The sequence below is a fragment of the Martes martes genome (genome assembly GCF_963455335.1).
Source record: "Martes martes genome assembly, chromosome: 8".
NCBI lineage: Eukaryota > Metazoa > Chordata > Mammalia > Carnivora > Mustelidae > Martes > Martes martes.
This window is the reverse complement of record NC_137895.1, coordinates 127,502,629-127,515,587: the sequence shown is the minus strand read 5'-3', so window position 1 is coordinate 127,515,587 and position 12,959 is coordinate 127,502,629. Positions and strand designations below refer to the sequence as shown.

General features: G+C 35.4%; 1 protein-coding gene across 1 annotated transcript in view; it reads right to left on the bottom strand.

Annotated features, from left to right (window-relative positions):
- GPR158 (G protein-coupled receptor 158) overlaps positions 1-12,959 on the bottom strand; it is a gene marked incomplete at both ends in the record, with an annotated part of 320,694 nt that overhangs the window by 211,461 nt on the left and 96,274 nt on the right. The window contains one exon of the mRNA XM_080810173.1: positions 2,665-2,771. Coding sequence (XP_080666299.1) covers positions 2,665-2,771 — 107 coding nt within the window. The remainder of the gene's footprint in view (positions 1-2,664; positions 2,772-12,959) is intronic.

The following is a 12,959-nucleotide window of genomic DNA, read 5'->3' as shown; positions in this document are numbered from 1 at the left end:
GGAAAGATAGTTTTGGTCAAAGCGCACTTTACTGATTTCAAATTATAATATGTAGCTAGCTTTCTGCTCTGTCATTGAGGAAGGTCAGGTCTGGTTAAGTATGTGCTGAGGTCAAAGCTGAATCACAGCTAATGTCTAAATATAGATCATCTTTTAAAAACTGTGGCCTCTTTTCCATGGCTTCAGTGTGTACAACACAGGAGTTAGATTTTCGCAGAGAAGCTGCCTTTTCTTAGGGAAAGTAGGTCCAGTGAAAAACGCTGGCTTTTAAAATAAGGAAGAAAGTAGGAGTGTGCAAATTAAATAAAGATAAGTTGTTAAAGGTTAACTAGTTTCTCCTGGTGGTGTTATAAGCAAATGGCATAGTCATTCTCTGGTTCTAAAATATTTAGATGTTTTATTTCAGTCACATAGTGGGAGCTGAGAACAAATGTGGGTAAACCAGATACAAAATACCTTCACAGAACATAAGCTAAAAACTATTCCCTTAATTTTTCAGCGTTGAATCATCTGTTATGTCTGGACCGTAAATGTGAAGAATGCCAAAGCAGCTCTGGTATTGCCGTGGTTTGGTACACACAGATACCAGGAAAAGCGGATCTACCCTGAAAACAGGTTAGTGTCCCTGTTGTTGCATTAGTTTCTATGGCTATATAGCAAATTACTGGAAATCTGGGGACTTAAAGTACCTGTTCATTATTCCCCAGCTTCCGTTGGTCAGAAGTGTGGGCGCCACGTAACTGGACTCTGAGCTCAGGGTCTCCCTGGACTGAAATCAAGGTTTTGGCCTGGCTGTATTCTCATCTGGAGCTGAGGATCCTCCTCCATGTCTAGTCAGGCTTTTAGAAAAATTGAATTGCTTGAAGTTGTAGAACTGAGGTCCACGTTTTCTTGGTTGCTGCCCATGAGTTTCACTCTCAGCTCTCAGGGGCTGCACTCAGGTTTTAGCCACGTGGCCCTCTCACAAACAAGGTAGTTTACTTCTTCAAGGCAGGCACTAGAATCTCTCTTTAGTTGGCTATGCTGGAAGGGAATCTTATTTAATGCAATGTAATCACATAGCTGACTATCGTCACCTTTGCTATATAATATAACTCCCCCAATAACAACAACAACAACAACAATAACAACAACAACAACAATAATATAGCCTAAGCATGGAGTGACTACCTGACTGTATTCCCAGATCCCATCCACACTTAAGAGAAAGTATTGGACAGAGCCTGTGGGAACAGAAGCTTGGAGGCCATCTTAGAATTATACCTGTAACTATTAATCAGAACAGGGGCTGAACACTGAACTATATGATGGAGAAGAGAGCAAAATGTTACTCATCTCCAGAGCCTATATATTAAATGTAAACAGATTCAGTACCAAGAATAATGCTTTCCAGGAGAAAACAAAACAAAACAAAATCTACAAATGTCTACCAAAATTCCCAGAGGAAGAAACTCAGTCTCAATCTCAAGGTACCCTTTGAATTATGCCCAATAGAAATGCAAATTCCTAGTCAGACCAATAATAAGGCTTGCCAAGATCTGTGAATGGCTATCTAAAAGATACCTGTACCTCAGTTTTAGTAACCCCAAACCCTAACTTCCTATGTAAACACCCCTTTTACCACTACACTCCTTCTTTATGTCTAATAGCCAGCTACAAGCCAGTGTGGTAACACTGCATTCTCTAGAGATAAAGCAAAAAGTCAAAATTCAAATTGTAACACTGATATTTTCTGGAGTAGGAATAAAATAGCAGATGACCAAGTTTTGATTCTGGAGGACACGCCCTATATAATCACCTCCTCTGGAATGTCAGTGGACATGTAAATATGATGAGATAGTCTTTCCTTGCATTAGATTACCTTACCTGGCAAAATGATGGGTCACTCACTCATGATTATTTTATGTTATAAATGATTCAGTCTGAACACAGTGAGAAAACTGTTTTGCAAGCCTTGAAGAGGGTGAGCTGCAATGTGGTAAGAGGGTCACATGGACAGGCCTTAAGGAACTCTTAGGAGCTGAGAGTAAACCCAGGCTGACGAACATCTAGCAAAAAAAAAAAAAAAAAAAAAAGAGGTGGGGGGGGGGTGGTCCTGCAAGATAGTGACCTGAATGGGCTTGGAAGAAGATCCTGGGCCTCAGATCAGATTACATCTCAGATGACACCTCAATTTTAGCCTGGTGATTCAGGGGACCAAGCTAACCTCTGACTGGAAAGATAACCAATGAAAACTGTGTGATAATAAACTTGTGTTCTTTAAACTGTTAACTCTGTGCCAGTTTTTTTATGCAGTATAGAAAACTAGTACATAAACAAATTAATAAACAAAGTAAACAAACTAACAAAATTGGGTTTAGGAACTTACTATAGCAACAGCTCTCAACAACAGAATCTCAACTGATCTTACTGCATAATTAACATTATTTTCAGGAAATGTACTGAAAACTAAAACATACTTAAAATAAACACATTATTTTGTGGTACTCCAGGGCACAGTAGATGACAAACCCAAAACAAAAACTCCTTAAGGGATGAAAGAATGTCAAACCAGTGGGGACTGAAACAAATAACTCCAACAAGGGTAAAAGAAAATCTGAATAATTAATAATGGTGTGTATTATGTGCAGAGTACTCATATTTATGTGGAGAAACAAAGGACACTTACTCTGAAAGTTGTTCACTGAGAAGTCTTGAGGATGATAGAATCCTGCTTTGCAAATGCACTGATAGGCTCCAAGCACGAATCCTAGGCCTTTAATTGGCATACACTATGAAAAAGAAAAGACAGCAGTAGAGTTGATCACAGTTTATTTCACAGTATAAAGACCCACAAATATCCATCACTGCAAATGGTAACAGAACTATCACATTTTCCAGAAATAAAGTATCTCTTTTTTGAACTCTTATTTTAGATTTGTTTGTCAACAAACAATTTTTTAGATACCACAAACTGAGTTTCCTTTCTAAATACACACCATTATGGCTGTAGGCACCCACAACTTTAACTCATTCAGTTGCCATAGGGAGTAAATTTTTAGGCATGGCTTTTGGGTTTCATGCTCAGATATACATTGCTTTAAGAGGTATTTCCAAAGCCCGTAAGAATGCTTAAGAAGCATTCCATGTAAAACATTTCTATCACAGCAAAGGGAGGTAGATAGGTGGGTAGGTAGATGGCTAGAATTCAGGATGTGAAAATTGTTTCTATGAATTAAATATTTACCAAATTTTCATCCTTGGAATAAAATAACATAAATTGGTGAAATAACAAAACAATTAAACTTTAAAGTACAAATTTGCAAGAGAAAAATTAAGATAAAATAATGATCCCAAGGGCTCTTTATCTGTTTCATAGATAAGTGTTCTATATGTACATACATTTTTAAAAAATGACCAGTTTTCTAAATATGTCACATCAATAGATATAATAGATATCTCCCAAAAGCTTAATCTTGGCTTCTTTCAAAGATATCACTTAAATCTCATAAAATTTAGTTTAACATAATTCATTTCTGCTACATTTCATTATATAGCATGGACTAACTTCTACTAAAATACAAATAATACATCAATAAAACAGAAGTGTCTCAAGAATACAGTTAACACTGAAATTTCATTTCTGCTGTCTCTCTACCATGATGATAATCCTTTGACTTTTTGCCATTATAATTAGTTAGAAAATCTTACAATCTAATAGATTCCAGTTATAAAATGTCTCCTTAATACAGACGCCCTGAAGAGAAAACTCCAAATAATTCAAATAATAATTCCACAATCTAAGCTTAATGATTGGTATCAAGATCAATATTACATACTATGAAAACTCCAAGAAATAGAAAAGTATTTATATATAAGGTACCAAGAGCTAACACATGTTCTAAATTCATATGGATATAACAAAAAAGTGTTTAACAAAGAGCTTTCTAAGACACCTCCTTGAATATTTTATTTCATTAATTCGACACCCACCCCAGCCTTTTTTTTTTTTTACCCAATACAATTTATATCAAACTATACCTTGCAATTAAAAACACAGTTCCTGACCCAGAGCAATATACAAGAAGAGATAAGTACCAGTCAATTCAACTGAGTTGGCAAGTATTTATGAAATGCCTGCTGTGGGCTCAGAAAATTCCTATAGAACCTAAATGAATTAATACATATTATTTATAAAAATCCAGTTATACAATAGGTCAGATGATATTTCTGAACTATGTAAGTTAAAAACAATTGTAACACTTACTTTGCAAAAGCACTAGTATTATGAATAGATCATATTATTTGTGGTCAGTCAGAAAATAGGACTTGAATTATGACTTCATCATTAACTAGCTATGTGAACTTGGGATGTTCTCTTAACTTCTCTGAGCCTTAGTTTTTTAATTTGTAAGACCAATAATACAGTCAAATTCATATACAGTTTTGAAGAAGGCAGAAACACTGAGATGTTGTAATAGGTTAAACATGGGGTATAAAAGGAAGAGAAGAATATAGGGTGATTTTATTCTGTTTTTTTTTTTTGGCCTGAGCAACCTAAGACTGGAGATGCTACCATTGACATAGGAAAGTCTCCTGATGGAGAAGATTTGGAAGAAAGAGCAGAAGTTCAGTTTTGTAAATATTAAGTGTGAAGTGCCTATGTGAAATTTAACTGTAGGTATCAAATAGGCAGGCTGATAAAGTTTTAGGGAGTTTAGGAGAGATATCTGGGCTGTATAATTTAGGACTGATTTGCACAAAGATTATAGGTAAAGCCATGAAATCAGGTAAGACTAGATCACTAAGGGAGTGCCTACAGGCTGTAGAAGACAGAGGTCCAAAGTGGTGAGACTCAAGACACTCTAGGGCTAAAAGATTAGGCAGAAAGGAACCACCAAAGCATACTTAGAAGAGTAATTCAATGTGGTATCATTATCTCATTAACTAGATTGTGATACTATGGACATAACATGTGAAATTTCTTGTGAGTTACATTTAGTAAAATTCATAAAGCATAGATTTATCCAGGTAAACTAAGTCTTAGATGCTGTTAATACAATAGTGTACTCTAAATATTCTGCCTCACTGGAATTTGGAGGTTAATGCTATTCCTTAAAACAGCATTAAATTGCCTGATAATATGACAGTATACAACAGTAATGCAGTTGGAAATTTTAAATGTTTAAGGCAGATTGAAAGTTTATGGGAATAAGAATATCTCTTTACAAGCTAACTCTAAACTTGAGATAAAAATGAAGGTTAAAAAAAAAAACACCTAGTTGATCAAATAAATATGACCAAATATAAAGTCCCTTGAGCATAAAAAAAATCTTACCAATTTTATTATGAATAATATGAATTATTAGTTACCTCAAACCCCTTGTTCTATTCTTAAATTAACTTATATTTTCAAAGAAAAGAAAAAAATAGTCAGTTAACATCAATAAAAATATCATCCTGCTGCACTTCAAAATTTTGGGACCTGCATGTAACTCAATGTGCTATTGCTTATCTAGGTTTGCCTTAGTATAAAAGTGATCTTGCTTATTTTTCTATTAATGATTATAAATTTGCAATCAAATTTCCATGCTTTCTTGCTCCATCTGCCATCACCATTCTGTAGCTACTCTAATTCTGTCACACCTCCCAAACTTATACATTTTCAAGGTTAGGCAACTAGTTTAGTATTCAAACTAGTTTTTAAAATTCTACGTAAGTATGATGACTACTCAACTAATGTTCATCATATCTGGACTGAGGAGCTGTTTTCTATAATTTTTAAGATTTAGAATTTTAAAAAGATTCTCATGTTAATACAGGGAAAAGTCTTCAGAAGTTAACTCTAATTTAAAGTTCATTTAAAATATTCACTTAAAATATTAATTTTAGATATTTAAGACATTCATTCATTTTAGATATTCAAGCCTAAGCCTTTCTGCTTTATCTTCATAGAAATCCAAGAAGCTAGAAATGGAAAAAGCAGTACTTCTTCCTCCATGGAAGTAGCTGTTCCATGATACCCTTCTATAAACAGTAAGCTTCTTATATTAAGACTTATGGCATCCCTGTGAATGAAGTAGCTACTCACAAGCCTGGATGCCCTCATCGATGAACCTACAATGTCTATACTTACTAAGCCATCAGCAGAGATATAGCCAAGGATAGCCTTGACAACCTACAATCAAAGTTACGTTCCTGGGAGTAATCCAGATCCAAATGGAAGGAGATAGAGGTCAAGAATTTAGAGAAAAATAGATTCCTAGAAATATACAGCCTATCAAGTATGAGTCATGAGGAAACAAAAGTTCTGGACAGATTTATAACTAGTAAGAAGATTGAATCAAAAACATCCCAATAGAGAAAAAAGCCCAGAACCAAAAGCCTCAATGGACAATTCTACCAAACAGTCAAAGAAAAATTAACACCAAACTTTTCCACAAACTGTTCTAAAAATGTGAAATGAAATTACTTTCTAACTCATTTTGTGAAGCCAGCATTTTCCTGGTAGCAAAATCAGACAAAGATACTACAGGAAAAGAAAACCACAGACCAATGTTCCTGATTAATATTGATGTGAACATCTTCAACAAAATAATTGCAAACCAATTTCAGCATATTCAAAGGACTACACACCATAACCAAGTGGGACTTATTCCTGGAATGCAACAATGATTCAATGTACAAATCATTCAATGCAATACACCATACTGACAAAATGAAGGACAAAAACTACATGATTACTTCAAGTAATTTAGAAAAAGCATTTGACAAAATTCAATACATTTTCACGGTAAAAACACTCAACAAACTATGAATAGAAGGAAACTATCTCAACATATGAAAGGCCATATTTGAAAAGCCTATACCTAACATTATGCTTAATGGTGAAATGTTGAAAGACATTCCTGTAAGATCAGAAACAAGACAAGGCCAGGTTCACTTCCATTCAGTGTTATTGGAAGTCCTAGGCAGAGTAATTATGAAAAAATAAATAGCATTCAAAAAAGAAAGGAAGAAGTACAATTATGTGTTTGCAGAAGACATAATGTTACATGTAGAAAGCCCTAAAGATTTTATCAATAAAAGAAAAAAAAAACCTGTTAGAATTAATAATCATATTAAGCTAAGTTAAGTTCTAGGACATAAAATCAACATACAAAAATTGGTAAGTTTCTATATACAAATAATCACAATCCAGAAAGGATATCTAAAAAAAAAAAATCCCACTTATAATAGCTTCAAAAAGAATAAAATACTTAGGAATAAACTTAACCAAACTGAAAACTATAAAATGTTGCTGAAAAAGTTAAAGATACACATAAACTGACAGTTATGTTCACGGATTGTAAAACTTAACACTGCCAGAATTCCAATGCTACCCAATGCAACTGACATTAAAATCCCAACAGCATTTTTGGCAGAAACAGAAAAACCATCCTAAAAATCGTATATAATCTCTAGAACACCAAATAGTCAAAGGAATCTTGGAAATGAAGAATTTGGAGGTCTCACACTTTCTAAGTTCAAAAATATTTACAAAGCTACAGTAATCAAAACAGTGTGGTACTGGCATGATGGCAGATGTATAGACCAATGGCAAAGAATAGAGGCCCCAGAAATAAACCCTCATATATAATGATCAAATGACATTTGCAAGGATGCCAGTACCATGCAATAGGGAAAAATGGGCAATCTCTTTAACAAATGGTGCTGGGAAAACTGAATATCCATATGCAAAAGAATTAAGTTGAACTCTTACCTTAAAACATATACAAGAATTAACTCAAAATGGATGAAAGACCTAAACATAGGGCCTAAACCCATAAAACTTCTAGAAGGAAACGGGGAAAAATCTTCATGACATTGGATTTGGGAATGATTTCTTGGATATGACATCAAAAACAAAGGCAAGAAAACCAAAAAATAGGCAAATGGGACTATGTCAAATTTAAAATAATCTGTGCATCAAAGGAAAGAATCAACAATGTGAAGGTCAATCTGTAGGATGAGAGAAAAGATTTGTAAGCAATATATCTGATGGGAGTTAACATCCAGAATATTTAAAACCGCAATTCAACAACAATAACAACAACAACAACAACAAATCACCTGACTTAAAAATGAGAAAAAAACTCTGAAGAGTCATTTCTCCAAATAAGATAAACAAACGGCCAAGACACATACGAAAAGATGCTTGATCTGTGATGACAAATCATTAGAGAAATGCAAACCAAAACTACAATGAGCTATCAGCTTATACCCATTAGGATGGACACTATCAATAAAACAAAATAACAAATATTGGCAAGGTGTGGAGAAATTAGAATCCTTATGCACTCTTTGTGGGAATATAAAATAGTACAGCCATTATGGAAACAATATGGAGTTTTCTCAAGAAATTAAAAACAGAACTGCTCTATAATCCAGGTGTCCCACTTGTAGGTTTATATCCAAAAAACTTAAAGCAGGTCTTAAAGAGACATTTGATACCCAGTTCACTGCAGCATTATTCACAACAGCCAAGAGGTAGAAGCGACTCAAAAGTTCATCAATAGATAAAGAAAATGTGCTATGTGCATACAATGGAATTACTATTCAGTATTTTTTTAAAAAGGAAGTCTTGTCACATGCTAAAACATGAAGGGACCTTGAGGACATTATGCCAAGTAAAATAAGCCAGTCACAAAGACAAATACCATATAATGTCACTTGTATGTGGGAACTGCAGTAATTAAATTCATAGAAAAAGAAAGTAGAATGATGGCTGCTAGAGACTGAAGAAAGGGGAAATGAGGACTTGTTTAGTGGGCATATAGCATTTCCCCTTTGCAAGATGATCTCAATCTGTTACATGACAGTATGAATACAGCAACCTACTGAACTGTACTAAAAATGGTTAAGATTGTAAATTTTATGTTATGTGTTTTTTACCACAATCAAAAATTTTTAAAAATAATTTAGAGCAAAATGGTCTTCCTTTCTCGACAATGTATACATAAACTCTATAGATGGTATTGCAACACGTAATTGGTAAGACATATAATTCATTTCAACTCCTGGTGAACATAATTGCAAAACAAAACCTGGCCAGCTTGACAGTCATAAAGATTCTGTATGAAGGTACTACTGAGCAACGCAATGGCAAAAACACAGGCTAAACTTGGGTATGTTTGGCATTTAATGGAAATAATGCTTGTGCCTATGGATCACATTTACATATAATTCTAAAGAAAAACTAACTTGGACCTGAAGGAGGAACCAAAATAAAATGCAATAAAATACAATAAAATTGATATAATTCAAAATTCTCTAGAAATGGGTCTTCAAAAACTTTTTTTTAAAACTTTGTTTTAGAATCTTCCTAAAATGCAAAACACTTTCGGGCTTCTCTAAACTGAACACCATGAACAGAATTTAACATTTTCTTCCTGATCAGAATCGTTACTTTGAACACTAGGTAGAAAACAATGCTGAGATATACTGATGCCCTCTGGAGCTATTGAAGTTTTATTGCTATTTTCTCATATACTAAATGCCAAGACCACTGAACTTTTTGAGTTCTTATGCTTAGTTTTTTTTTATTTTTTTCCTTTTTCCTTCTTTATTTTGCACTAACAGTTGTCATATTTTAAATGTAAAACATGGATGTACTGCTAGAACTGTCTTTTTCCTTCTAATTTAGAGTTATAATTGCCTGGATACATGGAAATTAGATCACCAAGCATGACAAGCAAGAGCATATGTAATAATAAATAACAATGTAAGAGTAAATAAAATAGAGAGGGCTTAGCAGAGTGGCAGAGGAGTAGCAGACCTAAATTTTGCCTGGTCCCAGGAATTCAGCTAGTTAGTTATCAAACCATTCTGAACACATATGAACTCAAGAGGAGACCAAAGAAAAGGATAGTAGCAACTCTAGGAACAGAAAAGCGACCACCTTCTGGAAGGTAGGAGGTGCAGAGATGTGAATCCAAAGCAATATATGGTAAGACAGACTGTGAGGGGAGGGAGCCTCTGGTGGCTAAGGGGGTGGGGGTGGAACTCTCACTGGGGCAGTATGGTCTCAGAACCCTCAGGGTCACAGAAAAACCAGGGGTGCCTGACGGTGGCAGAGCTCCCAGGTATCAGAGCAGGGAACCCGGATGCAAAGATGGAGCTGAGGAGTGGGCTCTGAGCTAGGGGTTGCCATAAACCATGATCTGTGGCACAGCTGGGCCTCTACTCTTCGAGCAGGTACCCAACAGGTGGCAGATCTGGGGAGACTCCCCTCCTTCCCCCGAAGGAAGCAGCACAGGAGCACACTGTAAGAATCTGCTGGGTTGGAAACTCCAAACAGGTCGTGCACCAGAGATAGAAATACTCAGTCACAGGCTGGGTGAGCACAGAGTGTGGCCAGAGACCAGGGACATGGGAGTCATTGACTGCTGTCTCTGAGGGCTCACTGAAGAGAGGGGCCCTGAGCTCTCAGCTCTTCTAGGGCGGAGACTGGGAGGCCACTATTTTCATTCTCATCCTCTAAAGCTGTGAGGAGAATATTCAGGGAGCAAAAGCTACCAAGAACAAATTTAAGCAGATTACTTAGCCTGGCTCCTGTCAAGGGTGGTACAATTCCACCTGGGGCAAAGACATTTGAAAATCACTGCAACAGGCCCCTCCCCCAGAAGATCTGCAAGAACATCCAGCAAAGATCAAGTTTACTGAGCAATGAGAACTGCAAGCTCTAACACTAGGAGACTACAGCACATAGAATTCTGGCTTTTTTTCCATGATTCCTTAGTCTTCAAAGTTAATCTTTAAAATTTTCTTTATTGTTTTCTTTTCTCTATTTTCTTAAAAAAATTTCTTCTTTCTTTTTTCAACCAACTTCTTATCAATTTCTTTTTTTAAATTATTTTTATTAACATATAATGTATCATTTGCCCCAGGGGTACAGGTCTGTGAATTGTCAGCCTTACACACTTCCCAGCACTCACCATATCACATACCCTCCCCAATGTCCATAATGCAATGACCCTCTCCATAAAATCTTTTTAAATTTTCATTTTTACAGCCACATTCTATCCCTTCATTGTATTTATATATATGCATATATATTTCTTATTTAAAATTCTGGGATGCAGTTTCTTCTAACAAAGCAAAATATACCCTAAATCTAGCATAGAACTTTGTTCTATTTACCCACCTGATCACAGTCAAAATCAAAAAGGCTATTAATGAGGTACAATAAAAAATGGAGGCTCTAACTGCTAGAATAAATGAGGCAGAAGAGAAAATTAGTGATATAGAAGACCAAATGATGGAGAATAAAGAAACTGAGAAAAAGAGAGATAAACAACTATTGATCATGAGGGAAGAAATCAAGAGATAAGTGAGACTGTAAAGTGAAATAATATTAGAATAATCGGGATCCCAGAAGAAGAAAAGAGACAGAGGCAAAAGGTATGCTGGAGTAAATTATAGCAGAGAACTTCCCTAATCTAGGGAAGGAAACAGGCATCAAAATCCAGAAAGCACAAAGAACCCCCCCCCCCTCATAATCAATAAAAATAGGTCACTACCTCAGCATCTAATATTAAAACTTACAAATCTCAGAGACAAAGAGAAAATCCTGAAAGCAGCTCAGGACAAGAGCTCTGTAACCTGCAATGGTAGAAACATTAGATTGGCAGCAGACCTATCCACAGAGACCTGGAAGGTCAGAAAGGATGGGCATGATATATTCAGGGCATTAAATGAGAAAAATATGAAGCCAAGAATACTATATCCAGTGAGGCTGTCACTGAAAATAGAAGGAGAGATAAAAAGCCTCCAGGACAAACAGAAACGAAAAGAACTTGCAATCACCAAACCAACAGTACAAGAAATATCGAAAGGGACCTTCTCAGTAAAGAGAAAGCCTAAAAGTAACATAGACCAGAAAGGAAGAGAGAAAATATATAGTAACAGTCACCTCATAGGCAATATAATGGCACTAACTTCATATCTTTCAATATTTACCCTGAATGAAAATGGGCTAAATGCCCCAATCAAAAGACACAGGATATCAGTTTGGATAAAAAAGCAAGATCCATTGATATACTGTCTGCAACAGACCCATTTTAGACCCAAAGACACCTCCAGGTTTAATGTGAAGGGATGGAAAATAATTTACCATGCTAAGGAACATCAAAAGAAGGCTGGTGTGGCAATCCTTATATCAGAAAAATTAGATTTTAAACCAAAGGCTATAATAAAGAGACTACATTATACTTAAAGGGTCTATAGAACAAGAATATCTAACAATTGTAAATATTTATGCCCTTAAAATGGGAACAGCCAATTATATAAGCCAATTAATAACAAAGTCAAAGAAACACATCAACAATAATACAATAATACAATAATAGTAGGGGACTTTAGCACCCCCTCTCACTGAAATGGATAGATCATCTAAGCAAAAGATCGACAAGGAAACAAGGACTTTAAGTGCCACACTAGAGCAGATGGACTTCATAGAAATATTCAGAACATTCTATCCCAAAGCAACAGAATACACATTCTTCTCTGGTGCACATAGAACATTCTTCAGAAGAGATCACATCCTGGGTCACAAATCAGGTTTCAACTTGTATCAAAAGACTGGAATCATTCCTTGCATATTTTGGAAACACGATGCTTTGAAACTAGAACTCAATCGCAAGAGGAAAGTTGGAAAGAACTCAAATACATGGAGGTTAAGCAGGATCCTACTAAAGAATGAATGGATCAACCAGGAAATTAAAGAAGAATCAATAAAATTCATGGAAACAAATGAAAATGAAAACACAACTCTTCATAATCTTTGGGATGCAGCAAAGGAGATCCTAAGAGGAAAGTATATAGCAATACAAGCTTTTCTCAAGAAATAAGAAAGATCTCAAATACACAAACTAACCCTACACCTAAAGCAGCTGGAGAGAGTACAGCAAATAAAACCTAAACCCAGCAGGAGAAGAGAA